General features: G+C 51.8%; 11 protein-coding genes across 11 annotated transcripts; 6 read left to right on the top strand and 5 right to left on the bottom strand.

Annotated features, from left to right (window-relative positions):
* Positions 1 to 657: 657 nt before the first annotated feature.
* ASPBRDRAFT_44278 (DUF3984 domain-containing protein) lies at positions 658 to 2,327 on the top strand. Its single transcript, XM_067625163.1, has 2 exons — positions 658 to 795; positions 865 to 2,327. Exons 1-2 carry the CDS (start codon positions 790 to 792, stop codon positions 2,146 to 2,148), a joined length of 1,290 nt encoding a protein of 429 aa, XP_067478601.1. The 5' UTR covers positions 658 to 789; the 3' UTR covers positions 2,149 to 2,327.
* Positions 2,328 to 3,693: 1,366 nt separating this feature from the next.
* Positions 3,694 to 4,717, bottom strand: ASPBRDRAFT_31063 (cut8/STS1 family protein; the record flags this gene model as incomplete). Its single annotated transcript, XM_067622858.1, has 2 exons — positions 3,694 to 4,556; positions 4,639 to 4,717. The coding sequence occupies 2 exons, from the start codon at positions 4,715 to 4,717 to the stop codon at positions 3,694 to 3,696; spliced, it is 942 nt and encodes a 313-aa protein (XP_067478602.1).
* A 2,010-nt stretch (positions 4,718 to 6,727) lies between these two features.
* On the bottom strand, positions 6,728 to 10,661 carry ASPBRDRAFT_44280 (ATP-dependent RNA helicase MTR4). The gene is made up of 5 exons (XM_067625164.1): positions 9,730 to 10,661; positions 8,616 to 9,677; positions 7,969 to 8,564; positions 7,344 to 7,909; positions 6,728 to 7,254 (listed from the first exon to the last, which is right to left on the bottom strand). Exons 1-5 carry the CDS (start codon positions 10,574 to 10,576, stop codon positions 7,074 to 7,076), a joined length of 3,252 nt encoding a protein of 1,083 aa, XP_067478603.1. The 5' UTR covers positions 10,577 to 10,661; the 3' UTR covers positions 6,728 to 7,073.
* Positions 10,662 to 10,743: 82 nt separating this feature from the next.
* On the top strand, positions 10,744 to 11,624 carry ASPBRDRAFT_610154 (cytochrome c oxidase VIIc family protein). The gene is made up of 3 exons (XM_067628276.1): positions 10,744 to 10,890; positions 10,952 to 11,129; positions 11,196 to 11,624. The coding sequence occupies exons 2-3, from the start codon at positions 10,952 to 10,954 to the stop codon at positions 11,441 to 11,443; spliced, it is 426 nt and encodes a 141-aa protein (XP_067478604.1). The 5' UTR covers positions 10,744 to 10,890; the 3' UTR covers positions 11,444 to 11,624.
* Positions 11,625 to 11,804: 180 nt separating this feature from the next.
* Positions 11,805 to 16,261, top strand: ASPBRDRAFT_196867 (Elongator subunit IKI3; the record flags this gene model as incomplete). The annotated part of the gene is made up of 9 exons (XM_067621034.1): positions 11,805 to 12,942; positions 12,995 to 13,087; positions 13,139 to 13,698; positions 13,748 to 13,901; positions 13,958 to 14,300; positions 14,351 to 14,595; positions 14,648 to 14,781; positions 14,838 to 15,117; positions 15,186 to 16,261. The coding sequence occupies 9 exons, from the start codon at positions 11,805 to 11,807 to the stop codon at positions 16,259 to 16,261; spliced, it is 4,023 nt and encodes a 1,340-aa protein (XP_067478605.1).
* Positions 16,262 to 16,606: 345 nt separating this feature from the next.
* Positions 16,607 to 17,887, bottom strand: mvd1 (diphosphomevalonate decarboxylase MVD1; the record flags this gene model as incomplete). The annotated part of the gene is made up of 2 exons (XM_067617914.1): positions 16,607 to 17,750; positions 17,817 to 17,887. The coding sequence occupies 2 exons, from the start codon at positions 17,885 to 17,887 to the stop codon at positions 16,607 to 16,609; spliced, it is 1,215 nt and encodes a 404-aa protein (XP_067478606.1).
* Positions 17,888 to 18,180: 293 nt separating this feature from the next.
* ASPBRDRAFT_127263 (cytochrome c1 heme lyase CYT2) lies at positions 18,181 to 19,047 on the top strand (the record flags this gene model as incomplete). Its single annotated transcript, XM_067617956.1, has 1 exon — positions 18,181 to 19,047. One exon carries the CDS (start codon positions 18,181 to 18,183, stop codon positions 19,045 to 19,047), a length of 867 nt encoding a protein of 288 aa, XP_067478607.1.
* Positions 19,048 to 19,408: 361 nt separating this feature from the next.
* Positions 19,409 to 20,492, bottom strand: ASPBRDRAFT_31068 (SNAP receptor PEP12; the record flags this gene model as incomplete). The annotated part of the gene is made up of 3 exons (XM_067622859.1): positions 19,409 to 19,933; positions 20,011 to 20,271; positions 20,454 to 20,492. The coding sequence occupies 3 exons, from the start codon at positions 20,490 to 20,492 to the stop codon at positions 19,409 to 19,411; spliced, it is 825 nt and encodes a 274-aa protein (XP_067478608.1).
* A 227-nt stretch (positions 20,493 to 20,719) lies between these two features.
* ASPBRDRAFT_196871 (nucleoporin NDC1) lies at positions 20,720 to 22,813 on the top strand (the record flags this gene model as incomplete). Its single annotated transcript, XM_067621035.1, has 3 exons — positions 20,720 to 20,852; positions 20,923 to 21,190; positions 21,253 to 22,813. 3 exons carry the CDS (start codon positions 20,720 to 20,722, stop codon positions 22,811 to 22,813), a joined length of 1,962 nt encoding a protein of 653 aa, XP_067478609.1.
* Positions 22,814 to 22,921: 108 nt separating this feature from the next.
* On the top strand, positions 22,922 to 23,274 carry ASPBRDRAFT_610207 (uncharacterized protein). Its single transcript, XM_067628277.1, has one exon. It carries the CDS (start codon positions 23,030 to 23,032, stop codon positions 23,204 to 23,206), a length of 177 nt encoding a protein of 58 aa, XP_067478610.1. The 5' UTR covers positions 22,922 to 23,029; the 3' UTR covers positions 23,207 to 23,274.
* A 739-nt stretch (positions 23,275 to 24,013) lies between these two features.
* On the bottom strand, positions 24,014 to 26,140 carry znfA (putative C2H2 finger domain protein; the record flags this gene model as incomplete). The annotated part of the gene is made up of 2 exons (XM_067627467.1): positions 24,014 to 24,512; positions 24,564 to 26,140. The coding sequence occupies 2 exons, from the start codon at positions 26,138 to 26,140 to the stop codon at positions 24,014 to 24,016; spliced, it is 2,076 nt and encodes a 691-aa protein (XP_067478611.1).
* Between the last annotated feature and the right edge of the window lie 1,360 nt (positions 26,141 to 27,500).

Genomic DNA, 27,500 nt, shown 5'->3' on the forward strand with positions numbered 1-27,500 from the left:
ACGGAATCATCAAGTGATTCGATAATCTGCTAGAATCAGTAAGCCCCAGATCTTGTTGCTGCCCTACTCGGAGATTTTCTGGATGATGCTGGGATGATCCAGGCAGCCCAATTAACTTGGTCTCAACTGAGAGCGGCCCAGTAGTACCACTCCGCATCGCTATAAATATACTGTCACCGGCAGCCTGGTAGGTGTGGATAAATACACCTATTTAATCAACGTGGATTCCGTGACAGATAGACTACCATCAGAGTGGAGATCTCACGGCCAAACATAATTTTAAAAAGACTGCATAAGCTGGAGTAGTGCGGTGCTATATACAGTAGTCAATAATGTGGAAGTGTGGCTGCGACGATAACGACTAACGGATAGCAGCAACTAGTCGGATAGTAGTAATTGAATGGGGTAGCTCATACATACTTGTCGACCAGACACTAACGTTAACGCCCTTTTCATCCAACCAGACTTAACCTCAGTTAAGCTTATTATTAGTTAACCTGTGAGCAAGATATCATTCACTTCAAGACCATCAAAAACGCTGCTTGTCAGCCATCCGGAGGTCTTCGAATGATTGCCCGCATTTTCACATGCCATTTCGTGCACGGGCGCCCTTCGAGCTCCAGCCGAAGGTGGTTCGATCTCCTCCTCCAACCCCGACGATCATCACCATCTGCTGGGTTTAATAGCCCATTGCGCCCTCTCTCCATTCTCAACAAGCTTCCTACCTCATTTGTCTCTAATACTTCTTCGCAAAAGACCATTCGGTGACCGTGTGGTCCTAACGCCCTCATGGATGTGAGTGTCCCTTGCCCCCAGATCCACCCTCAACCCACACCCACTCACTAACTTCCCCATCAACATCAGTCTTCACAATCTCAAAGTGGGTTTCGATCACGCCGTTCATATCCAACTTTACATCATGTATCTCTATCTCCACTAAACCCTCGATTTCCCATCGACGACGACGCCGATGCCCCCGACTACTTCTCTCCTCGCCATGAAAGCACCGGCACCCCCAGCGCAACCAGGACCTCTTATCTCTCTAGTTTCTCCGTCCCCGGAACCCCAGGCGTCCTATCCCACTCTCACTCCCGTAGCGGGTCCCGCGTTCGTCGCCATTCCCGAAGCAAGAGCTCCACTCGCATCCATTCCAGCGACACCAATTTACAGTCCCGGAGCCTGGCCAGTCCACTCCATCACCAGCAGAATGAAGAAGTCCGCGGAAGCCGAACACGCTTGTCCCGGCGTCACCCCGACGCCGCCAACCACCACAACCCAGATACAGAATGGATGCTCCGCGCAGGCATTGCCCTCGCATCCTCGACTCGCGAAGAAAAGGGTCAAAGCTGGCTCGTGAAACGCCAAAGCTCAACCAGCCTCGTCTCAGACAGTCATCAAATGGACCTAGACAGCCAACAGCAACAACAGCCATGGACCTCACGAAGCAGCACCCGCCGTTCTCAGTCCGGTATATCCACACCTGCTGCCTACTCTCGTCGAGCCTCCCGCTCACGCCCAACAAGTCGCCGATCCAGCAGACCAGACCTGGCCATGACCAGCCTCGACGTGACCCGTTTTTCCAGTAGACGAGAAATCCCCACCACAACCAGCAGCAGTGGCCTTCACACACCCCTCGAAGTAGAGCAATCCCGTCACCTGCTCCCTGACTTCGTCGACGAGCGCATCCGCGCCGAGATGGCAAACATAGCCGACGAAGAAGAAGAAGACGAAGAAGATCAAGAAGACAACCTCAGCTTCACAAGCACCTCCGACTCGCTCCTCGCCCCCGAAGACGAAATAGACGAACAAGAATTTCAGCGTCTTACCCGTGAACGAGGCTTCGGACTAGGCAGCTGGATCGACAGAATGGTAGAATGGATCTTGTTCGGTGTCGACGACTGGCCACTCTCTACAGCAGCAACAACAGCAACAACCACCGCCGGTCCACCAGGAGGAGCAGCAGTCGAAGCCATCGACCACGACCCTCAATCTCTGATGCACGAAAACACCCCCTCCCAAGAAGCAGATAATATATCCATAGCAACAGAGTCAGATATCGCTTCCATAAGCGAAGAGAAACCTGGAGCACGCGGCGGGTGGGAAGACGCCGGATGGTTGTTCAGGGTTGTGAGACATGCATTGTTATGAACGGAAGGAGAACACAGAATATAACAGGGCTAATCTCCTCACTTACATGTTTTATCGTATATCAAAACCCTGGACGTGTCTTTTCGCACCTTTTCTCTCTTCTCCACGACAATAGTAATGCTACTAATAGCAAGGTATATATATGATCAGCCTAGCCAATAGCATTCATTTTCCAAATAGTACCTGTACTAGTAAGCATAAGCAAGCTAGTTAGTTGACTACCAATTATGAGTAACTGAGTACTTATGTGAGCATAAAGCATGGGTTAGATGCTGAGTCCGCTTCAAATCCTGTTTTGTTCTTATTCTGCACAGGTAACCGCGGACACGTAAGTGCATACGTATGACCCCCATGCTGACATGGCCAATTAGTCAACTTCGTGATTAGTATCCTGGCGAATTGACTGGTTAATAGCAGTGTACTATTTCCCAGGAGGTTGAGTTGTCCACGGTGTCTGGATGATCGGACTGAAAATTGCTACTGAGTAGTAAGTTATGTGATGAAATGGTTGCGGTGGAGGTTTGCTGGAGATAAGTTGCTTGGGTTGATGTGGCATACGATGGATTACGTGACGATGTTTCATTACTAGTAGTTGGATGGTAGCCAAGTTGTAGAGTACGAATTGTTAAGATGGAATACTAGTTGCATACTGAGGGCAGGGCCTAGTTTGAGGAGAGATGTATGCTACGTATGATGTAATGATGTTTTTACGGGGTTGCTGGTCCGGCAGGGTAGATTTCTGCAGTGCGAGCTGGGTCTCTTGTTCACGAAACGTCAGGAGGAATAAATGATCAAAGCACAAGGATGTAGCGAGAGTATCAGTTGGTTGATGACCCGAGATGAGATGGCTCGGGAGGTTGGTTCTCGTGGTATTGTGACTATCTGGACAATGATGCTCCCTTTTGTTCTTATGCTTTACTGACATGTAGTGTAACCCGTCCCACCAAATGAAAAAGAGGCCTCCCAAAACCCGAAGAAGAATATACCTGACACCAGTGATATTAAGGGGAAATAGTAAAGGGTATACAAGATAGGGCAAAGACAAGGAAAATGCTGCTAGACTGAAAGAATGAAGCGGTTTTTTGTTTCCACGGCGGTTCGAGTATATATCGCCGAGACAGAAGAGAAACACATGAAGTGAAAGGAAATGATGAAAAGAGAACGTCGAGGAATGAAAGAGTGTACCATGCTCAGCTGTGACAGTGCAGGATCATGGTGCAATGTTGAAGCAAAAAGAAGGAACCTGGGCCTTGATCTGACAATCTAGAAATCATGGGTTGGGCGTCCAGGGAGATGATATAAAGGGGGAAAATAGAAAATAAAACGAGAAGAATATGTTTGCTTGCACACAGTAAACGCCAAGCTGACCCTCAACTCTAGTTCATGCAGTAGGTAGTCGTGATCGTATCATACGTGGACGTGCACGGTCGAGGATTCGGACAGTAGCCCTGAAGATTTGGAGGGCAGGTAAGAGTGTCGCGAATTTGATGTGATGGTTGATAATAAGGATAAAGGCGGATTGCGGTTGTCGATGGCTGACCGGATTTACCATGGCCCAACCTTGACGGGGGTACCGAGACCGTATGTGCCCGACAGGAGTTGCTCCCTGATGGAGCCAAGGTCATTGCCGCCTGGGCTTCCATAACCTTGGGCATCCGGTCTGTGCATCCATCCCAAACTGGAACCAAGCTCGTTAACGGCTGCCTGCAGTTTACCGCCCGAGTTGTGATTGTGTTTCGCCAACTTCTGATCCCAACCACCGTACTGTAACTGAATTCCACCACCACGCTTAGCTGCTTCCCGGATCACCAGAATCCATGCCTTGCAGATCTCATCGTATGCGGAGTCCCGCTCGAGGTTGTTCTGTGGTGTACTCCACCGGGGCAATGCGTGAATTATGTCGGTCGCACCATCCAGGTAACTCAAAGAAACAGACGACTGTGTCTCGTGAGGCGGTAGGAAGTGTGGAGTGAAGTCGCTCAAAGCATCTAGAAGATTCCCCAGTGGTTGTCGAACACGATTGTATGCATAATCTGATTCGGAGTTGCCACCGAGCGGGAACGACGACTGAAGGGCAGATTCGTAATGTCGAAGGACTTGGAGGGCAGATGCCACACTAGGTCGAGGTGCTGTATGGACCACTTCATCAACCAAGCCCGGATGACGTTCACACATGGTCCGAAGGATGCCCCGAAGAGCGTCTGTGTCCAGAGTCTCCAGCAGTCGGGGCAGAGCGAGAGGCCGTCCACTGACATTTGGACGAGCACGCTTGATGTTTCGGTTGACTGGGAGGGTCCTCGGGGTTAGGGCGGGAGAGTTGGTAGGTGATGCTGACATTCGACCATCGTGATCATTCTCATCATCGGCTTTCCGTTTGCGGTTGTTGGGAGTGTGAATCGGGGTAGACACTGATATCAGTCAGTCATCGAAGGTCACACAACAAAGGGAATCATCATAGGATGCACTGGGGGACGACAGGAGAAGACTTACTTGGACGAGAAGGGGAAGGACGGGAATATTCGTAAAAGTGATGAGGAGGCACAGGTGGTGTAGCCACCAAGCTGTTCATGATGACCACAAACAGCTGGATGGCAAAGGGAGAGGAGGGGAGGAAGAGGAGGTAGTTGGTAGTGACGGGGAGAAAGCAGAGATGAGGGACCAAAGGTCAGCCAGGAGCACGAGGGAAAATATCAAAGGGGGAAAGGATAAGGAAAGAGAACAAGCAAGGGAAAGACGGAGTGCAGGATGGAGGATGAAGGGGAGACTTTCAGAAGTGGTGGGGAAAGCGAGAAAGACGAGCGAGAAGCGGTGGACGGCGGGTTGCGGGAGGCAACGCGGGCCTGAGATGCATTTACCGCGGATCCATGACTCTTGACTTGAAAGTCTGTGACGGCTCTTCTCCTTTACCCACTTGCTCAATGTGATCCACCCATTTCCACCTGGAATACTACCCTCATCCTTCCTCCTGATTTGTGGCAAAAACGCTATTATCCCAGGCTCTGCGGCTGCTGCATCAACCTGGCCCTGCACCACTTACAGATCCCCAAGGTCCGCATGACCCCAACTCATCAAGCGTCAACTCTAAAACCGTCCGATAAACGGAGCATCTTGTCAAAGACTGAAACAGTCAACCGGGCTGTTCCACCGCGTGGCCGTCTTGGGATACGGGACCAACCATTTAGCAATATCCCCTGATGCTACCTACCATCATTTCATTATTCCTCACCAGCCCGCAATATCCTTTCAACATGCTGTGCTTCTGAAAAGGTTACATGCTAACCCTGTGACGCTGTTGTGACTATGTCTGCAGTCTCAAATCTCTGCCACCCCGGATTGGCATTCATCTGCACATATTACCCCAGAGCAGGAATGATCCTCAAACTGTAACCTGGTCAACCTTGCAGAAAACGAGCCCTGGGGTCTTGCTTTAGTGGAACATGGAACCAAAGTTGTCCAGCTACCCGGAACTGGAGCTTATCATACAGTACACTGCTCGGATCCAATTCTGCTGCCTCCTTAGTCTTCATATATGGCTCTACGTCAATGGAACTGACTTAACTAACGCCTGGCTAAGGGATCAGTCCGACTACGATCTCATGTACTGAACCCACAAGGTCCCGGGGCGGGCTTACAGTCCTAGGACATGAAAGTTCCTATAGTCACTTCCACAAAAAACGCCTCATTCGAGGCATCCAGCTGTGAGGATGCCATCATCTGAAACATCACCCGTTGAACACAGCGTCGCGGTAACCTAGTCGTATTCTAGACATCCTCATTGAACCATCCTCAAGCCACTTGGTTGACAGGTAGGCAATAGACAGGTCTGACAGTTGCTCGTGTCTGGAACTATTGGTCTAGGGTTATCGTCCAACCATCTGAGACCGTGGGAGGTTGTAGCAGGTCCAAGAGCACCCCTATGGCTTACTGCTGCAAACGACGACACCGAAAGTATAGATCCCTGGCTCCGAATGACCTGACACATCGTCAACCATCTGTAGGAATATGTCATTTAGTGCCCAGGATCCTCAACATATCCTTCCTACATGGAATGAACAAAACAGACCCCATACATTAGCGTAGCCAATTCTACAAAAACTACAAGGAAAAGAAAAGTGTCTGTCCTCCACACAACGCGCACAGTAGACTGCGCACATACTAATCCTTCCTACCACACATAGAAGACCGAGTAAATCCTCCAATCAGCAACCCTTATCTTAAACAAAACCGATCTAACGTCCACCATTGCCAATCGTCAGCAACCATCATCCAAGCACAAAGAAATCATACTTACACTATAATATACACACTGTAGTATTCAATCTTTAAACTCATATCTCCTAGTCGTTCGTACGACAAATACAGACTGAAGGTAAGATTACCGTTCGTTCGCTTTTCAAATGAACCGAATGTGTCTTGAGTCTGAGGGTTTCTTGGGCTGCCTGAACACCGCACTCCTCACATATATGCATGGAGCAGCAGAGCCGAGTGTTGGGAATGTCGTTGCGTTTGAATGGGTTATTTTAAATAGGAGGTGACACTATGTGGTACGGGTACTGGGTAGTTCAGATAGAATAGAAGGGGCATTGTAACTGTAGAGTTAATGATAAAGTAGTATGAAGCCTAACTGAAACTCTTGTTTCTCGATGTGTTTAGGAATATTGTATACATCTGATGAGCTCATGTAAGACGAAGTGGACAGAAGGATGATGGAACGGGAACGAGATATCTCATTTACAGATGATAGAATGATGAAACAAGAAGCCAAATCCTTTTGGGAAGCCTGACGCCAGACAAATGCGACCACCCAGATATACCGCGCAAACCATCCTTTACAACAGAAGTGAAGGTGATGATAATGAGGAGGACAATACTGACCCAAGGAAGATAGATAGATACAAGAACTACTGATAATAGGTAGCGGTACCTTAGAGATACAAGGACTGGGCGGCGACAATGTCCCTGCGCACCTTGGTCAAGGCTGTCTCGAATTTACCCTCCAATTCTTCGCTTCCCATGACCTTGGCTGCCTGCGCCATCTGTCGGAGACACTCTTCCAATCGGCGGAAGACGCGAATCAGACTGCCTTCGTAGACATCGGTCATTTTGCTGCATTAGGGAAGAAAAGGGACCAGTCAGCAATCTAATACTACCACGGAAAAGAAAAACGGCCGCGAATGGTGGATATCAAAACTTACCAGATGTCAGCAAAAGACTTGCCGTTCGCCCATTCGAAGATGACCTCCATCAGCTCCCAGTGGAAACCTTGCACGTATTCCTCCTCGTTGACCGCCAACTTGGACTCCTGGGAGACCTTGGCGACGATCCGAGCCTGCGCTTGGATCTCTCTGAGGGGCTTCGCGAGGTCTTCCCGTGTCAGAGCAGGGGTCTCCTTGGTCTTCTCTTCAAAGACGAAGACGCTCAGGGCAGCTGCCACTTGCTCTGGCGTAAGATTATTGAAGAAACCGTTGAAGAGAAGTTCACTAAGCATCAACTCGTCACCTGTGCTGATCTCACAGGCAACGCGCGCCTTCAGTTGTACAACTTCGGCCTCGTTGATGAATCCGAATCGACGAAGTACGCGCTTACGGCATTTCAATTCTTCGAGTTGCATAATCGCCATGGCGTCCGAGATCTTCTTCTTGGTTTCCTTGATCTTATTTCCCAGATCCACCTTCTCGGAGTACTGATCGTACAATTCTGGTAACCGTGGCGACTCGTGCAGGGGGTTAGAGAGGAGACGGGACTCCAGAACCTCAATTTTCTACGACGCGGATTAGCCAACAATCTCATTATTTGGTAAATGAATGTTCGGATCCTTACCCTGAGTGTCTTTTTGAACTCGTCATCCTTGATACCCATGTTCTCGATAGGATCAAGAGTGGCAATGCCATCAGGGAAGCGTTTCTTCACTTCCTCCAGGGTGTTCTTCAAGTTGTTCCGTGTGTCATTTGGCTTCAGATCCTTGGGAAGACGGAGGCAAACATGCGCAATGCTCTGAATGCAGCTGAGAACAACTGGCACGACCTCCATGCGAGACTTTTCACCCTCCTTGGGTGGTCTGACGCCAGCTGGTAAATCCTCGAACGATTTGGTGCCCACGGAATCTCCGTCGGCAATGTTGAGGAGCACATCCACTACATGCTTTTGATGATCGTTGTACTCTTCGTTCGCATTCTTCGGTGGCTTCCGGTGCTTCCAATTGACAACGATGCCCCATCCGAATTCAAGGTCCTTATGCTTGATTTGGACCAAACGACCGGGCGTCATGTATGACAGGCAATGCTCGGGATGGCTCATCACTGCCTGCACATCATCGCCGAATTTGCGGAGCTGCTTGCGCAGATCGTAGTACTCGCGGATGGTCCCTTCATCGGGAATGTTGAGATTGACACGCTTCTCTTCCATTTCCGTAAGTTCTAGAGTCAAGTTAGCAAGTAGCATTTGATTCGCAGGGTATAAGGACGCACGTTTCTCAAGCTCTGCGACACCGGCGGTGTTCTGGAATTGGTAGAAACATTTCTCCAGCATAAACTCGGGTGAGATGCCTTCCACACGCATGAGGTTAAGAATCATGTTGTAACCCAGATGGAAGGCCGAATTGAGCCGATCCTGTTCACCTCGGACGATTTCCTTCGCCACGGCGGGATCCATCTCCTCACCAACCATCATGATCACGATACCGCGATCATCAAGGCCTCTTCGACCAGCACGGCCCGACATTTGAATAAACTCTGAAGGCGTAACCCAACGCTGGCTGAAGCCGTCAAATTTCCGGACGCTTGTGAATACGACAGTTCTCGCAGGCATGTTAAGACCAATAGAGAATGTTTCAGTGGCGAAAAGTACCTTGATCAAACCTTCCTGGAAAAGAATCTCGATCGTCTCCTTGAGAATGGGCAGCAGACCAGAGTGATGGACACCAATACCCCTGCGAAGAAGAGGCAAGAGATTCTGAATTTGGGGCAACCCCCTGTCCTCTTCGGACAGCATTTCGATCGCGCTGTCAAAGACCTTCTGAACCATCTCCTTCTCGGAATCGTCGTTGAAGGCCAAGTTCTTCATCTGCAGAGCACAGCTCTCACATTCGCGCTTGCTGAAACTGAACACAATAACGGGGTTCAAGTTCTTGAGCATGACCATCTTGACAATCTTGAAGATGTCGCTCTTCTCTTGAGTGCCACCCTTGTTCAATCTCTTGTCCTTGCCCTTTCCTTTCCGCTTGGCCATTGGGTCCGATGGGTCGTCGCCCCTCTTGTCGGCGATGCTGCCCATGGCTTTCTGGAAATTCTCTTCGCGGAATATGCCCTTCTCATCCACAACAAGATGCATACCTTCTGATCCATTGGGGAAGAAGTAGTGTTGTAATGGCGTCGGCCGGAAATCGGTATAAACGACATGGCAGGGTTGATTGTGCATTTTTGTTACCCATTCGGCGAATTGCATAGCGTTGGGGATGGTGGCAGACAAGAATACATATCGAACCTTGTCGGGCAGCAAGATAATGGTTTCCTCCCAGACAACACCTCTGACTATAGCGTAGGTCAGTAATCAGTAAACAAGTCCCAGATCGGTTAGACATACTCGCGTCACGCATATAGTGGATTTCATCGAAAATGACCCAGGCAACTTCGCGCATAATTTCAGAACCCCGGTACAGCATGGACCGCAAAATCTCAGTTGTCATGACAAGGCAAGTAGCTGTCGGATTGATGGTAACATCACCAGTCATCAAGCCCGCATCTCCAAATTCCTCGGCGAACTCTCGGTATTTCTGGTTACTCAACGCCTTGATCGGACTCGTATAGATAACTCTCTGATTGTTCTTCAAACACTGCGCAATGGCATACTCGGCGACCACGGTCTTTCCGGCACTAGTATGGGCTGAAACCAAAACACTTTCTTCTCTCTGAATCGATGCGATGGCGACCTGCTGGAAAGGATCCAAAGTGAATGGCCACACTCTTGCGGGGGTCTCTGGCGGCTTGTGTTCGGAAATGGGCACATATGGGTACTTTGGCGGAATGGCGACCTGATGCCGCACCTGGTGGGACAGCCTGACAGAGGTAGAATCGTTGACACCCTGAAGGCCTGCCGATCCCGCGACTTCACGCTCCTGCTCCGTCTCGAACGAATCCGCTACCACAGGCTCCGATTCCTTCTCAAGGCGTGGGCGTTTCGCATCCGGTTGTTGATTGCTGTCGGCGGCGGCGGGGCTTTCTTCGTCCTCCTTCGATTCATCTTCTTCTTCGACGACAGGCGCATCCGTGATCTCAACATCCTCAGGGGTTTCCGTAGCAGCACCGTCCTCCTTCACGTCTCCATTGACCTGTCGCTTCTTGCTCTTATCTTTCTTCGCGCGTTTGGGAGCTCCATCCGCAGGTCTAACGGCCTGGGGCTGGTCCTCGAAGACGTCGAAAAGCTCATCCATTGTCGACAGCCTGCCACAAAGGACGCGGGAACGCACACTGGCCTGGACGGTGGTTGACGTTCTGCACCGTCTCACAGAAGAGCGATCGCACCGAGAAATTTCAATGAACCCGTGAAGGAAATCGGCGTATGATTGGCCCAGACCTCCCAAGGCGGTGAATGGCTGCCGGCGAAACTTGCCGTTCGGAACAGAGCATCACGTGAGCGGACGGCCGGGGAGCAGCCGGGAGTATCGTTCCACTCGACTTGCTCGCACCTCCGCCCGTTGATATCAGTAGGATTGTCTCGACCGTCGTGCTTCTTGCCTCATTCAAAGTGGGTGAAACCCTTTGCTTTTCATATTTTATCCAGTCAATTGCCTCTAACTCAGCTCAAGATGTACGCTGCTACCGCCCTCCGCGCCAGAATGGCCACCTCCTTCGTTGCCCGTCGTGGCTTTTCCACCACCCGCGCTCAGCTCGGTAGCCCTTACCACTACGCCGAGGGCCCTCGCTCCAACATTCCCTTCAACCCCCTGACCAAGTACTTCTTCTGGAGATACTGGGCTTTCATGGGTATGTGGCCCAATTGGTCGCTGTGATCGTTGCGAATCGGACGTCTGGCTGACTTGCTTACTTTAGTTACCGGTTTCGGTGCCCCCTTCGCCATTGCTGGTATGTTACCATTCGTCTTGCGGCAATCCACGTTCGTTTCTCTAACATGTCTATCACTACAGTCTGGCAGACCTACAAGACCCGCTAAACGCTCTCTTGTGCTGTATTTCCACATGCAACGGCATTGTTGGGCATTGGCAGTTGGTCGAAAATGTATCCTACGTTGGAAGCGCTCGGAAATTGTGTATAAAGCTAGAGAATTTATTATGCTCTGATTCAGGAAATTCCCGGTGTGAAATTCACACCAAAAACATCTGTAGTTGGGGGAGGAAGCGCGGTGTGGTGGTGGTTGTTTGATGCCTTATTAGAATATGAATGAAGTCATTGGTCGATTTTTTGTCAGTAGGAAAATTAAAATCTTTGGCTCGGCTTCTGATATGATATTGTTCGCAATTCCGTTGGCGACGCGCCTGAAGGATAATTAAACCTACGCTTGCAAAATTAAATAAATAACCCTATGAGAGTATATTTACTCTAGAAATTATTTTTGCAGTTTCCTTTTCCACGTTCATTCTTTTCGCCCAGTGAAGCTTCCGTCGATTCATGGCGGCGGGGTAGAACACTACTCTTCCAAAGATGCGCAACCTCAAAACCGTGCGCCTCGCCGAGGTGCAGCTCCAGAATGAGCTTCCTTTGACAGCAACAGCTTGGGATACAGCTTCGGATGCTGTCGTTTGCACATTTGGACCTTCTGCGTCCCAGTCAGTCATAGAGCTTCGCAGAAAGCGTCATGATGCCTATTTTTCGGATCCCGTAGGCGCGGATGCATTTGAAATTATCGCATCCTGGGATGCGCCATGCCCGCTACCAGACCTGGAATGCGACCGGGTACTCTCGCTGCACTACTTCGCTGACAATCTCACAGCCTGTCTGGTGCTGGAAGGAGGTGACATTGTCATTGTTCGCGAAGAACCCCTTCCCGGCGAGGACAAGATTGAGATTGTGGGTACTGTTGATGTTGGGATCACGGCTGCTGCATGGTCCCCGGATGAGGAGCTCCTAGCCTTGACTACAAGAGCCAATACTTTCCTTTACATGACGAGAGAATTCGAAAATGTTGCCGAAATCACTTTCACGCAGGAGGACCTCCGCGCCTCCCAGCATGTCTCTGTGGGCTGGGGAAAGCGCGAGACCCAGTTCCAGGGTAAACGCGCCAAAGCTCTTCGTGACCCTACTGTTCCCGAGAAGGTGGACGAGGGCAAGTTGAGTGCTAGCGATGATGGAAAGACGACCATTAGCTGGCGTGGTGATGGTGCTTATGTCGCCGTGAACAGCATCGAGGCGGGCGTTAGACGTGCGATCCGGGTTTACTCGAGAGAGGGAACCCTTGACAGTGTCAGTGAGCCCGTGGATGGCCTGGAAGGTGCCCTCAGCTGGAGGCCCTCTGGCAATCTTATCGCCAGTATCCAGCGTCGCGAAGACAGAATCGACGTGGTCTTCTTCGAAAGGAACGGCTTGCGCCATGGGGAATTCACTCTCCGCCTCACGGAGGAAGAACGGTCGACATGGGCTTCGAATATTCACCTGAGCTGGAACGTCGACTCAACAGTGCTTGCGGTTCAGTTCCACGACAGGATCCAGTTCTGGACAACCGGGAACTACCACTACTACCTCAAGCAGGAGATTCCAATCGGAGTGAACGCCGAATATCCGTATCCGTTCTCTTTGAAATGGCATCAAGAGAAGGCACTGCGATTCATTGCTGGGGCTTCGGGTAATTAACAAGTTGCAACTATCTTCTATGGCCATCTTGCTAATGCTTTCAGGGTCGATGTTGGATGTGGACTTTGTCTTCGATGTATCTCAAGGATCTACCACAAGCCCGGATGATGTTGGTGCTGTTGCTGTCATCGACGGAAGTAAGTCACTCACCATTAATGTATGATGGGATGTATTCTGACGGGTGAAAGAAATCCTCAAATTGACTCCTTTGAGGCTGGCGGGAGTTCCTCCTCCTATGGCTCACAATGAGCTGACACTAGACTCGAACATTGTTGATGTGGCATTCAGCAAGTCGGGAACGCGGATGGCTGTTCTTATGAAGGATCGGTTTTCCATCTTTCTTTGGTCTCTCAAGACGAGACCGGTTCCGTCGCCCATCCTTGAGTCGAGCTATCCGTTGTCAGATGCACCTGATAGCCGACCTCGGCAGATTGCCTTTGTAAACGAGCATGAAGTTTACATCCTCAAGGACAATGGCCCGAACAACACTCAGATTGAACGAACTGCTCTAGAGACGCGTTCAACTCAAGTTGCTCATCAAGCAGCGGATTCGGAGCAAATTCTGTCAATGTTCACCTCCCTTGGACACGAAGCCTTGTGGTTTTCTCACGTTAAGGCACCTAACCAGCCGGTCACTTACTCCTATGTCTCCATGCCTTCCTCCGAGGAGTTCCAGATCCTGCCCTGGCTTGAAAGTCCAACAGTTGATACCTACTGGGCCAAGGCGGCGCGGGTCTCTGATGATGAGGTAAGATCTTCTCAGATGTCAGAATTTGTTCGTAGCTAACTTTATGAAGCACGTTCTGGTGTCCATGACAAGGTCCGGGGCCCTGTATGCCAATAAGCGTCTCCTTGCGAAGAACTGCACTTCCTTCCTTGTCACCCAGGCCCATATTCTATTTACAACTTCCCTTCACCTGATCAAATTTGTGCACTTGACTACAGTGGAAGGTAAGGAATATCGACAATCTACCAGCCTATTTACATCAGCTAATCCAAGTTTATAGAGATGGACATTCCTCCGGACACCCCCGAGACGGATGAACGATGCAGAAGCATTGAACGTGGCGGTCGTCTAGTGACAGTGATGCCCACAACATTTGCCGTCATCCTGCAGATGCCTCGTGGAAACCTCGAAACCATCTATCCCAGAGCTCTCGTCTTGGCCGGTATCAGAAACTTTATTGACCGTAAAAACTACCGGGCTGCGTTCTTGACCTGCCGTAGTCAGATGGTGGATATGAACATCATCCACGACTATGCTCCGGAGCAATTCATGGAGAACATCCAATTGTTTGTGGACCAGGTGAAGAAGATTGATTTCATCGACGAGTTCATCTCCCGTCTTAGGTATGCAAGTCATCTTACCCTTCCAAGAATGCTGGCTGATTACTTTTCAGTGAGGAGGATGTTTCCCAGACTCTCTACAAAGACACCCTGAAAGCGCCAAAGGCAGACAGCGCACCGACTGGCATTGTTGCTACAGCACCAAGCAAGGGTAGCAAAGTCAACCGAATCTGCGACGCCTTTTTGTCTACCTTGGAGAAGCGTATTGACACTAACCTGCACAACCTGATCACTGCGCATGTCTGCAAGTCACCACCGGATCTGGAGTCCGGTCTGCAACTGGTTGCGCGCTTGAGAGGTCCGTACTCCATACTCCCAAATTAATTACGCAGCACTTACCTTCCCTGCAGAACAATCGCCCGAACAGGTGGACGACGCAATTGAGCATATGTGCTTCTTGACGGATGCTAACCAGTTGTATGATAACGCACTGGGACTCTACGACCTCGAGCTCACCCTGCTCGTCGCCCAGCAGGCCCAACGGGTGAGCAAGCGTCCTTAATTCAAACCTCACTCACACATACTAACCAACCGCCCCAGGATCCCCGCGAGTACCTACCATTCCTGCGCAAGCTGCAGCAGCAGCCCGAACTTCGCCGTTACTTCGAGATCGACAATTACCTCGGCCGGACATCCAAGGCCATCAAGCACCTGCACACTCTGAACGCCCACGATGAACTCCGCGCCTACACAATCAAGCACGTCCTATACAAGGACGCCATCGACCTCTACAAATACCAGGCCGAGCAACTGCGCGAGATGACCCATCTCTACGCCGACTACCTCTTCGACCGGTCCAAGTACAAGGAAGCAGGCATCGGTACGTAACCAATTTCCTCTTTCCCCCAACATTAACTAAACTAACCACCACTACCACCACCAAATCAGCCTACGAATCCCTCCAACTCTACACAGACGCCTACAAGAGCTACCATCTCGCCCACCTGTGGCGCGAGTCCCTCTACTGCGCGATGCTCGTGCCGCTCACCTCGACCGAGCTAACCACACACGCCACCGCTCTCGCAAGCACCCTAATCGAAGAAACCAAAGACTACATCTCCGCAGCAACCATTCACGCCGACCACCTGCGCGACATCCCGGCCGCTTCGCGCCTCCTCTGCCGGGCCTCCAAATTCTCCGAAGCAACCCGCCTCCTCACGCTGCACAACCAGGCCTCTCTCATCCCCGAGATAGTGGACACCGGCCTCGCCGACTCAATGGGCAGCATGACCGACCTCCTTGCAGACTTCCGCTCGCAACTCAACGCCCAGGTGCCCCGGATCCGCGAGCTGCGCGTCCGCCGCGCCACCGACCCACTGGCCTACTTCGGCGGTGACCCTACCTTGGGCGACGGCGCCGCCGGGATGGATATCCCCGACAATGTGTCGCTGGCGCCTACTGACGCTTCGACGTTGGCGGGCCGGTCCATGTTCACGCGGTATACAGGAAACACGGGGAAGACAGGGAAGACGAGCTCGTCGCGGCATACGTCCAAGACGCGAAGAAAGGAGGAGCGGAAGCGTGCGCGCGGTAAGAAGGGCACGGTGTATGAGGAAGAGTATCTTGTGAATAGTGTGAGACGGTTGTTGGAGAGGGCGAATTCGACGGTGAGTGAGGTGGAGGCGTTGGTTGATGCGTTGTTGCGGAGGGGGATGAGGGAGCGGGCTGTGGCGGTGGAGAAGGCGATGAGTGAGGTGTTGAAGTTATGTGCGGAGAGTCGCGAGGAGGTGTTTGGGGCTTTGGTTGCTGAGGCGGTGGGTGGACAGGATGGAGAAGGGGGTGCTGGTGGTGATGCTGGGGAGGCGGAGAATGGAGTTGGAGCTGGATTTGGGGAGGACGGGGTGCCCCATGCTACTGGGGGTCAGAGTGTGTTCTGGGATAGTGTTACGGCCACGGCGAATGTTGGGAAGGGGAGGGAGGTTCCGGCGGTTAAGGAGATGAAGTTGTCGGCTTTGCTCAACTGAGAAGCTCTCCTAAGGGTCATTTTTGCATTTATTCAGTTGTTTTAGTTTTACTTTATAAAAGTCATACATAGATCTGAAAATTGATGGAATCCGTCATGTATCTGGGGTTTATATTATTAAATGAGTATTGAGAGAGATATGTTGAAGTGGCCCGAAAGGATGTCTATATTATATAGAGGGAAGAAGACCTTCTATCATCGGCAATGCTAGAAGGGCTAATAGCCTGGGAAGTGTGCAACAGGTGCAAAGCATATGGGTATCTTATCTCAAGGGCGTCTGGTGTGCGAGGACCCTCGGTTCGTTCAGTTGCTGGTGTATCAAGCCTCCCAGAATGAGATGAAGCGTCTAAGCAGAAAGGATATCGCCCTTCTCACTGACAAGGTGCTGGTCAACCGAGATAGGGCCCTCGCCAACACCAGTCAGGATCACACGGCTCACGCCATCCTTGAGCGACTCCACAGTGCGGGGGTCCACCTCATCCAGGGACACGCCGGGGGTTGTAACGTCCTTCAGAGCCGTGTAGAACGGACCTTCCCAGCCCTCCGATTTCTCACCAAGGATAGCCTTGACGGTGCCGGCAACAAGCTCGGTATCCTTCTCAAGGTAGTAGATAACAGCGTTCGGGCCTGCATCAAAGGTGTACGCGCAGACGGTCCGGCCGACTGCGCGGTTGATGTCATGGACAAGTCTGACGGCAGCACGAGAGACGTCGTTCATGTAGAAGATCGGAGGCCAGGAGTCCAAGCAAGTGGCGTGGAAGCCGTTGGAGTCGCGCATGGTGATCTCTGCGAAGGCGGGGAAATCGCGGTTCTGGATAGCGGTCTCGATGGCAGCCATCCGCTCTGGGACAACAGTGTTCGCCCGGGTAGCAAAGAGGTTCGAGGTAGCGACGGTCGTCTGCATACCCTCAGTGCTGGGGACATCCTTCTTTGCGGCACTGACAACCAGAATGATGGCACGCATTTCAGGCCAGTGAGACTGCGGGGCAACCTCCTCTGCCAGACTGTCGCTTCCATCCTCCAGAGATCCAGCGCGCCAGGCGACATAACCACCCATCAGCGAGCGGCAGGCGGAGCCAGAGCCCTGACGAGCGATGCGGCTCAGGTCACGGGGCGACTGAGGCAGCTGGTAGAGGTCTGCCACGGCACGAACGAGGGCCGCAAACCCGGCGGCCGAGCTGGCGAGACCGGCGGCGGTGGGGAAGTTGTTCTCGGAGACAATGCGGAGAGGGAAGGTGGACAACTTGGGCAACGAGGAGTTGGCATCCTCGAGCTCGCGACGGTGAGCGCGCAGGCTGGCCAGACAAGCAAGTGTACGCTTGGAGGATTGGATGTCTTGGGGCTTGCCGTTCAGGGTGAGCTCGTCCTTGGCGGGGTAGAAAGGAGCGCAGGAAGCGGTGGTGAGAGTGCGGAGGGAACGCTGCGAAAGGGTGACGGAGAGGGAAGAATTCGTAGGGAGGTTGAGAACAGCATCGCGCTTGCCCCAGTACCTATTCAGCGTTGATTAGAATCCACCAAGGGCATGTACTATCGGTGAGTGTAGAGGGGAAGCATACTTGATGACGGCGATGTTGACGGGGGCGGTGGTAGTGGCCCGGAAGACCTGACTGTCAGCGGAAGCAGCCATTGTGGATCTAATTGAACCAAGCAAAAGTGAATTGATGACTTGAAGACGGAGAAAAAGGGGACAAAAGATAGAGAACAACGTTCAGGGGCGAAGCTGAAGACGGGCGACGAAAAGGCGGGGGATTTCCTTGTTGGGAAAGTTTGGGGTTTTTGTTGTCCGATCCCCGAGGCGGTGAGCGGCCAGAATTTGTCCGCCTTTCCGCTCGATCCAATTGATTTGCAATCAAACCTCATTACCCTATCCATTCCTTTTGCTCCAAGTTTTGTTTCTGTTTGTCCGTCTTGCCTAGCAAAATGGGTGCCGGTGCAAGTACCCCGTCACCTGAGCCGTCTGCGGCTGGTGTATGCCCTGTTGATCACAAAACCCGCGAGGCCTGGTTGCAGCAGCACCAAGCATCCGGCGGCGCTGCACCTCCTCACCCTCTACCCTCCGAAGATGGACAGCAATCAAAAGGCAAACTCCAGAGGCCTCTGTCAACCGACCGTGAAGTGAGCAGCATACCGCGAGCCGTTGATACTACCTCCCAGCAGTCGAATGCCGAGTCTTCTGCGCCCGCCTCACCCTACGCTGCCACGGCCGCATCGCATGGCACCCCATCCAACGCAGAAGCCGAAACAGGTCATGACCCGAACACTGGAAACTGGATCTATCCGTCAGAACGGCAATTCTTCGAAGCTCTTCTGCGCAAGGGCAACACGCCTAGTTCCACAACCTCCGCCTCCGAATTGGCGACGACTGTCGCATCCATCATTCCTATCCACAATGCCGTCAATGAGCGCGCCTGGCAGCAGATATTGCAATGGGAAAGCCGTGCTCCCATGTCGGACCCCGGGAGTAAGAAGTGTGGAGGCCCAAAGCTGTATGCCTTCCGCGGTCTGGGTGTTGATCCGCAGTTCCTGAGCCCCCGCGCTCGTATAAACAACCTGATGGGCTACCAGCTCCCCTTCGATCGGCATGACTGGGTTGTAGAGAGGTGTGGTGGTGAGAGGATCGAATATGTCATCGACTTCTACCAAGGAAAGTCTTCGGGTGCCAATAATGCCCCCGGCCTGGCTGCCAACGCCGGGCCCGGCAAGCTTAGCTTCTACCTGGATGTTCGGCCAAAATTGAACACAGTGGAGGGCTGCCGGATGAGATTCAGCAAATTCATGGGACTATAAAGCTCCCCAGTGTGTTTCTTCTTGCGCAGCATCAAAGGCGAAATACGGAGTTTTGGGAATGGTCTTGGGTAATCAACGCAGTGTACAATTCGTGTATAAGAGAAGCTATGTATGATATAGAGCATGGAAAGATAGAAAGGGCAAATGTAAATAAGACATCCTCGCTCCGTATGCGCCTGAGATCTCATAACGAACGACGTAATTGAACACAACAAGCCGCCTGCAGTAACGAAAAAGCACAAACACATGCGTAAACGTACATCGAGAGGATATCATCAAGTTAGAGGACAGTCATGATGTGCGACATCCGGTGTCGTGGTTGCGGGGTGTGGAAGCGAGAACACAGAATCAACGCTCAATTCTATCCCAGGGTTGCCGCCAAGACGATGATGGTAAGGATAACAGCAAGGATGACAAGCAGACAGCAAGCCTTGTTGCGCGCATTCTTCTGGTATCGGCTGGCGCTACGGAGCTCGACGTTTGCTCCACGGGTGTCATCGCCGACTCGTTCGACATTCTCGCTGATAATGTCGAGCTGACCACCTTGCTCATGAACAATGTGAGCCACGTCCCGGAACAACTCATTGAGTTCGCCAACGCTCTGCTCAATGTTGCGGATCTCAGCCTCGCGCTCGATAATGAGGGCCTCCTGGAAGTCCACTTCATCCTGGTTCGCAAGGCGAGGCTGTTCCTCCAACAGTTGATCTTGCTGTTGCTGCTGCCGATGATCACCCCCAGAACCAGGCTCCGCTTCGTCTACGGCAGTCCGAGCTGCCGCAGCGGACGCTCGTTGCTTCTCCAAGGCACGACGCTGAACAGTCTGGAACTCTTCTAGAGTAGACTTAAGTTCGGACGATAGCTTCTGCTGAGTCCATTTTTGGGAAGGCTGGTGAGAAATACATTAGTACTGCTTGTCCGGTCGCAGCGCAGTGGAGGGATGTATTTGGAAATAACATAACATACACTGACATCCTCCCATGTTTGGACCTTCTTGATCCCTTCTGCGACATCCCTGAATCCCGCCCGAGTATCCTCCAGGAGCTTGTGGACTCTCTCGCGCACACGCTCAGTGTCTCGCCTCGTTCCAAGTAGGGCCACCTGATCGGACAACCGAGTGATGTTGGAGGTCAGGGTAAACAGTTGGTTGGAAAGACCCTCGGTCAAGCGATCGAATTCGGGGTCATCGCGATACTGGGGATCGTCGGAGCGACGGAAAGTTGTGGGCTGCGACTCTAGAGAGTTCAAGCGATCAAAAGACATGGCGGAATGAGATGCGACAGTGGATGGGTGGAGGTGGGATCATTCGGCCGATGCAACTCCCTGCTAAAGTAGTAGTACGTTATCGCTGTCAGGTGTCGACGGTTGCCTGGCTGCGTAGATGCCATGATTCGCAGGCTGCCACTCACCTTGACGCCATCGATGGCTGGTGGGGTGTCACATGACATGGCGTTTGTGGCTGGTGCGTGTTTTGATGCTTTGCCCAAAAAGCTTCACTTTATTGTCGCATCCGACGCCGACAGTCCTCTTCGAAGCTCCACTTGCCCACCTTGGAGCTTTCTGTTCTGACAGGCTGACCGGATAACTAAATTCGCTTTGCCATATGATCATGCAGTGAAATTGTCCTATCTCTTCTCTCGCTAGAGATCTCACAGTCCCTCTTCTACCTTGCACCATGGCTGCAGCACAGCCTCGCCCGTATCGGCGCATCTTGACCTCTGCGCTGCACAGACGGTTCGTTCATGCGTCGGCACTAGCGCTTTTGGTTTGCTATGTAGTGGCATTCGCTATTGGAGACAAATCGTCCTGTAAGTTTTCACCAACACCGGGCGGCATTTGACGAGCTGTGATCGCTAACCAGCAGTGATACCTCGATAGTCTTATGGGCCTGGTTCCCCATTGGAGGGTGTGGAATTCGCACAGTCCTTCTCTTCCTCTGCAGTCTCGTCGTCTTCGTCCTCCGTGTTGGCCAGATGCACATCGGCGCCAGGACAACCTCCTCCCCACTTAGCACCTTCAAATACCTCGTTCCCCTTGACGCTGTACAGACTTTCGGCTGGTACTTGTTCTCCGCCTGGTGGTTCAGTGAAATCTACAGATGGTCTTCTCCAACCAGCGCACATTTGGAATGGGTGAACAGAGCTAGGTATGTCCCCTGCGACGAGGAGCTCAAGCGATCTCTCGAATCCGCCTAACTAGTAAACCCAGACCTCACGAACGAGCAAGCTTAAACGAAAGAGCGATCTACCTTTATACCTACCACTTTCTCCTGGCAGTCGCGCAGTCAGTGGTACATCTCTACTACGACTACGATCGCGTTCCTCTTCCCGTTGCCAGGAGGGTCGCTGGCTCCGCTAATGAAGATAGCCGGCAGGAGCAATCGATCTCGAAACGCATCCAGTCAGCGTTGCCGCAGCTTATGAAGGATGGACTGAAACGGAGTGTTTTGGTTGCGATTATTTGCCCTTTCGCATACGCCTTCGTCCTCCGCCGCTCGGCATGGAGCATCACACTGTACTTTGCAAAGCTATTCTGGGATTTCCCGAGATCAGCCGCGGACCCTCCCGGTATTATCCCACCAATCCTCGGAGTTATCATTCGAACTTTGATCTCAGGAGGCCTCCTGGTTCTCTGCTGGCAAACAGCCAACCTCTTCTTCTCCGTGTTTCTCAGCAAAGAGCCACTCAAGCGAGGCCAGCCCTTGACGGCCGAAGCCAAGGACCCTAATGGCAGCTTGCTGAACGGACTAAAAGCAAAGAAGGAAACCGTTCGCGCCTTTGCATTTTGGGAGCTGTACTTTATCAGCCAGAGATTCCCTGACCGCCGGAAAGCCATCTTCAACGACATCGATCGTGAGGAGGGGGCAGCTTGGTCGCAAATCCTGCAAGCCGCCACAGATGTGATTAAGGGAGTCACCACTCGCATCAGCGAGGCTAAGAACCCATCATCCGGCCCTACGCCTACACCAGTCCAGCAATCCGAGCCCGTCCTTCACTCCCTGCCACGGCTGACGGACCCCCCTAAGGCGGACAACATCTTTGCTCCGTCTCCCAAGGCAACAACTCGCCAAGAGAAATTCGGCGAAGCCTTAACCACCACCGCCAGAGCCTATGGCAACTCCCCAGACTGGACGCCTACCGCACGCGCCAGGGCCCGCGATGTCTTGGATCGCGCCTCCTCCGCCATGCTGAGCCCCGAACGCAAGCAGAAGCTGCTCAGTTCCTCCCAGGAGCTTAAGTTGCTCACCGCGCCATCCACCAGCAAGCCCGAGAACCTGCACCCTTTCCTCGCTCAGCTCCTCCGCTCCCCACTAGGCCGACTCTTCCGTCAAACCTACGCTCGTCGCCTCTCCGGCATTGTTCTCGGCACACCCCACGCCAACCTCTGCTCCGTCATCAACGCAACCGAATCCCTTACCTGCCTCCTCATCAAGAGTCTCGCCGAGGACCAATACGGCAAGGTCCAAGTCGACGTAGCTACCGTTGTACGCCTCCTAACAGATACCATCACGACCCTCGAACCCTTCATCAACGGCGGCCTCGATGCTCACTGGACAGATGTCAACTTCCCCCCATCCAGCAACCCGGAAGCGCAAGCCGCGGCTCGCCGTGTCCCCGACGTAGACCTCGTCCTGGATACGATGAAGGCATCCCTCAAGGACCTTTTGTCTTCCTTTGGTCCTTACTTCAAGAACCTTGGCCTTGGACCCAAGGACTTACGACTGGCCAAGGAAGCCGCTGGTGTCGTGGAAGAGGACCCCTTTGCCTAGTGCGCGTGGGGCGCACGTAGTGTATGTATTGATTGATCGGGGTCTATGATTCGGGAGTTGGAGTGTGTCCTTGATTTGCTTGCTTTACCACCGTTCTTACCATATCACCCACTCAACTTCCAAACAGAGGTGTCTCTGTTCCTTGTCCTTGTTTAAAGGGGTATCTGATTAAATCCATCCATGTAGCACGTCACTATCATCACGTGCTTTTATGGGATGGAGCTAGTCAGCTTTGACTGTCACTTTCTTCGTTACCTTTCGATGTTACTGTTGTTGTTTGTGGCTGGTATTTTTCTTTTCATAATGCCCCCCTTTCCCTTGGAAAAGTTACGACCTAGACTCTGTGGGTTTTGGCTATGCATTGCTCTGGCGTTTAGTGGGCAGGCAGTGTAACTGACTGTATGTATGTACTATTTACTTCATTTAGTGAATGAGAGGGTTTAGAGTTACTTCACTTACTACGTACAACTATGCTTTTCATATTGTTGTAAGATATAAGGAGCAGGTAGATGGATGTCTATATCCGTCCATAGATGGTATTTTAGTACTTTCTTAGTTCTACCTAGGTATATACATATACCCAGCACGCAGCTAGGTTGAAAGATGTTCTAACATTGACATATTCCAAGACAGGAAAAAAAAAAAAAAAACAGGTAGGTTGGTAGGCTGGCCGAATCACCATCGCCGTATAATGCTTGAGGGGGTGAATGAGGTTAGAGAAAAGAAGAGAGACACAAAGAGGAAAATATCAAGTAGGCCATTAATGCAAACCCAAACTCACGATCAGCCGCCCCGCCAAAGATCATCCGTCCAGGACTCCAAGTTTTGTATCGCCAAAGAAACAGATTCGAGATATAAAGTGATCACATAGAAAAAAAGAAGAAGAGAAGATGTTTCCGTCATGTCACATCAATACCACTGTGCCCCGAGAACCATTTTTAAAGTCCCCCCTTTCCCGGTGAAATTTTGATACCCAAAGTCCCGTTATATGCTAAATGCGTCAAAGATTCAAGCCCACAAATGAGACATCCCCGTTGAACGCCAAGTTGGATCACGGGCGCAGTGATGATAAAGGTAGGGAGAAAGGTGTATATATAGATGAGAGAAGAGTAGACGAAGCATGCTCACGCTGAGAGCTTTAGCCTCGTCCAACAATCGGCCGGCGTAGGCGTAATAGAACTCCACGAGGCACACCTGATGTCAGCAACCACTGAGGACCTCGTTGATTTTGTTTGATGCAAGCGTCCCACTTCCATTGCCGCCGGCATTCTTCGGCTCGGGAGGTGCTTCTTCCTTCATGCAAGCGTTCTCTAAGATGTTGGTCCACTTCCCGCTCGTACCAGCATGGCTATGTTTCAGATGCTGTCGGAAATGATCGGCACGATAGAACTTCTTCGCATTGTTGCACTCCCCAAACTTGTGCACTGCAGTGAGATGCTCGAACCTGCGGTCCCAGTCTGGCTGGGGGAAATTCGGAAACTCTTCACCACAGTACCCGCAAATGTCGTGAGAAGGCCCAGAGCTCGTTTGGGCCGAAGATGACGAAGGATGGAACGCTGCTTGGTAACCCGGAAGTGCTGCACAGGACCAAGAGTGACGCCGCAAATGGAGAGAGTTTTGATGCCGCTCTGCCTCGTTTTTGTTCTTGAACCGGTTGTTGCAGTACAAGCATGAGTACTGTTTCTCCATCTCATGGGCACTATCAAGGTATTAGACAAGACAACCAATCGCAACTAGAAATAAAGCTTACCGAAGTTCTTCTGGACTGTCGAACTTTTTGGGCTTCTTGGGGCAACAGTCGCAGATATACAATCCGCCCATCTTAGGCCCGGCGGGCTTTGGCAAGGCAAGGGTCGTTTGCATGGACACTTTCCGAGCAGTATCGGCGCTAGATGGTTCCAAAGTGCCGGTACTAGGAGGATTTCTCGAGATAGACGGACCCGTAAGATTCACGGGGGAACTAGGGTTAAGGATCGATTTATCATGGAAGGTGTCAAGATCGGAATTGGGTGACAGTCCCCCAGGAGAGCGATCATAGCTCGTCATGCTGCTTCCCCCCATGGAGAAGGCCGCGGAGGAGTAAGACCCAGAGGTACGTAGGCTCAATGATGAAGCAGCTGAGAGGCTTCCATGACTGGGCGCATAAGGAACATTAACCGATAGAGAATTCCCAAACGGATGGCCGCTTGTCCGTCGCTGGGAGAGATCACCGTTACTCGTGGCCATGTTGAGTACATGTCTATCGCCAACAATCGGTTCACGGGGAGGAGAGGATGCTCTCCGCTTCGTGCCTGGCTTAGTAGTATCCAGATAAGGCGGTGTTGCTTGTCGGACATTGAAGATTCGAGGCGGGAGCGAATCATCAGTTGAGAAATCACCTTCTATATCAGAGAAGACGCCTTGGTCGTAGCTTCCTCGGTTTGATCGGCTAGGTAAACTGGTGGTTTCGTCGTATAGGGGAGTCGTCCCACCGCCGCGACGACGCGACAAGTCACGTATGTACCCCGATTGGTCGTAGTCCACGGCAGACGATGGCGCACTACTCTCAACGCTTGGGCTTCGCCCTCCGACATAATCCTTCCATCCGATCTTGGTCCCAGGCGATATCCCACCCGACTGGTAGCTACTCGGCCACCTAACATCAAGACTAGACCCTTCGGAACCACCGGGAGAAGGGAGACCACCAAAATTCCTGGAGGGGATAGTGAGCGTCGAAAGTAAACCCTTGTTCTCGCTACCAGCGCTTATAGACTGCCGTGGAGAGAGCGGTTTCCCTATTTTCGACAAGAGGTGTTGATCGTAGGCATCCGAAGAATCCTTCACGCTTCGTCGAGAAAAATCTCTTTCCCCCTTCAGGATCGGGCTGGGACTGTTAACTGAAATGGCATTCCGGAACCCTTCATCCATCGGTGGTGGGGGTTCAATTCTGATGTGAGCCTCGGGGCTCCTAGAGAAAGGCAAACCGCTCTGTCGACCATCTAACTCGTCGATAGCCATTCTATCACTCTGGGGCGAAGCTTCCGGGCGACGGTGACCGCCAAATAGACTTGAGTTGGGGTTTATCGGTGCGAGTTTGTGTGGTCCTCTGACATTCGCATGCAGCCAGCCAGCGTCATAGCCGTCCTCAAGGTCACTGATTCGGGGTGGTGGGGGTAATGGCGGAGGAGCGAGATTGCTCATTGAAGTCGTTGGGATAGGCATGGGTCCTGAGAACGATTGCCCGGGCATAGTACAGGGCGACCTGGCGGGGGAATTCTGGCGGTCAAAACTACCACTGTTGAAGTCATACACGTTAATCGAAGGAGGCGCAAGTCGCGGAATGTCCATCGTACACAGAAGGTGGCGAGAAGCTGTTCATGGACAACAGAAAGGACTGGTCAATGATGTGTAAGTCTGCACTAGGGTAGACGATACAAATCAATATCTGGTTGGGCTGAGTATTTCGCGAAGCCGGTGCCAGAAAATGTGACGAAAGATCAAAGTTCTCGATAGAAGAACCTGCTTCTAGGCCCCGTTCCAAGTGCTGCGGGGGTTGTCGACGAACGAGTGGATGAAGTCAAATGCTTGTTCTGCAGCAGCAGGAAAGTGGCAATTCGTATATATTAAGCTTAAGTCCTGAGCAGTCAGGTGAGCTTGATCGCGTAGATGATATCGAACAATAGCTTCCTACCTGGCTGGGGAGAAGTTTTAGCGTTCACTTTGAAAGAAATCGTTGAAAGAACCAGCGATCAACTATGGTAGTGGCTTTCTGTCAGTCGCGCACAAGCTTGCGAAACTGTCTGTGTGCCATGAAATTGCCGGATAGCGGCAACTTAACAACGAACAACGGCGCAGGGACCACAAAACATGCTGGAAAATTTCGACTGAAATCAAATAGCGCTCGAGGATGGGTGCGAAAAATTGGGTCGAGAATGAAAAGAGAATCCGGAAGAAACGGGCAGGTTATTCAATGCCTGCACTTGAAGGCTTGACGTTGATCAACACTCTTGAGATGCTTCCTCTCAAGACCGGCGACTCGTAAGCGAGCTAGTTGGCGCGAAGAGAAAATAGAGTAAATAAGTGACGAAAGGCGAGAAGAAAGAGGCGAAACTGGGATGTTGTCAGAGAGCTGGAAGTCACATGCACCGATACTCAGCGACCAGAAGGTGGATTGAGGCGCAATGCTAATGGCGGCGGAAAGAATGGCTTTGAGGGCGATGGCGGGCGGAGGTCGCGGAGGCGAAAAAGAGGACCTGCAGACCCTGTGGTGGAGGTTCTGTGACTGCCGTGCTAAGCGGAGCGGATTTGGAAACCGAGAACGGAGGTGGCTTATTTGATAGCGGATCAAGAAAGTAAGAGACGTTGGTGTAGATGTTGTAGATAGATAGGTGAAGTAGAATTGCAGAAGATGGCGGTTGCAGACCCCGGCCTTACTGTTCCCTACAAGGCTCGGGCAAAGGAAAGAAATGGGCTGTAATTGCAAGGACTAATTCCCTGTTTTTCGTCTGTCTCACAGTCGGGGCGTCTCGATTCGAGTCTCGCTTCGTAGGCGCCCAGGAAACGGGCAGGATTCAGGGCTGGAAGGGAGAGATGGAGAGGATAGTAGTTGTTGATACGGCGAGGTAAAGGAAGTTGAAGAGAGGAGAATGGAGGGAAGAAGGCAAGAAAGGCAGATAATATTAAGGTCGTCTGCGATGATGATACAACA

This window comes from Aspergillus brasiliensis, assembly GCF_001889945.1.
Source record: "Aspergillus brasiliensis CBS 101740 unplaced genomic scaffold ASPBRscaffold_7, whole genome shotgun sequence".
NCBI classification, from domain to species: domain Eukaryota; kingdom Fungi; phylum Ascomycota; class Eurotiomycetes; order Eurotiales; family Aspergillaceae; genus Aspergillus; species Aspergillus brasiliensis.

Excerpts from the sequence above, each read along its gene's own strand:
- ASPBRDRAFT_44280 (XM_067625164.1), bottom strand. The coding sequence starts at position 10,576 with ATGGATGAGCTTTTCGACGTCTTCGAGGACCAGCCCCAGGCCGTTAGA. Across the intron at positions 8,565-8,615 it reads TGTCGCAGAGCTTGAGAAAC|AACTTACGGAAATGGAAGAG; the intron begins GTGCGTCCTTAT and ends ACTTGACTCTAG. Across the intron at positions 7,255-7,343 it reads AAGTCTTTTGCTGACATCTG|CAAAATGACCGATGTCTACG; the intron begins GTAAGTTTTGAT and ends TCCCTAATGCAG.
- ASPBRDRAFT_610154 (XM_067628276.1), top strand. The coding sequence starts at position 10,952 with ATGTACGCTGCTACCGCCCTCCGCGCCAGAATGGCCACCTCCTTCGTT. Across the intron at positions 11,130-11,195 it reads GAGATACTGGGCTTTCATGG|TTACCGGTTTCGGTGCCCCC; the intron begins GTATGTGGCCCA and ends TGCTTACTTTAG.
- ASPBRDRAFT_610207 (XM_067628277.1), top strand. The coding sequence starts at position 23,030 with ATGGAGCTAGTCAGCTTTGACTGTCACTTTCTTCGTTACCTTTCGATG.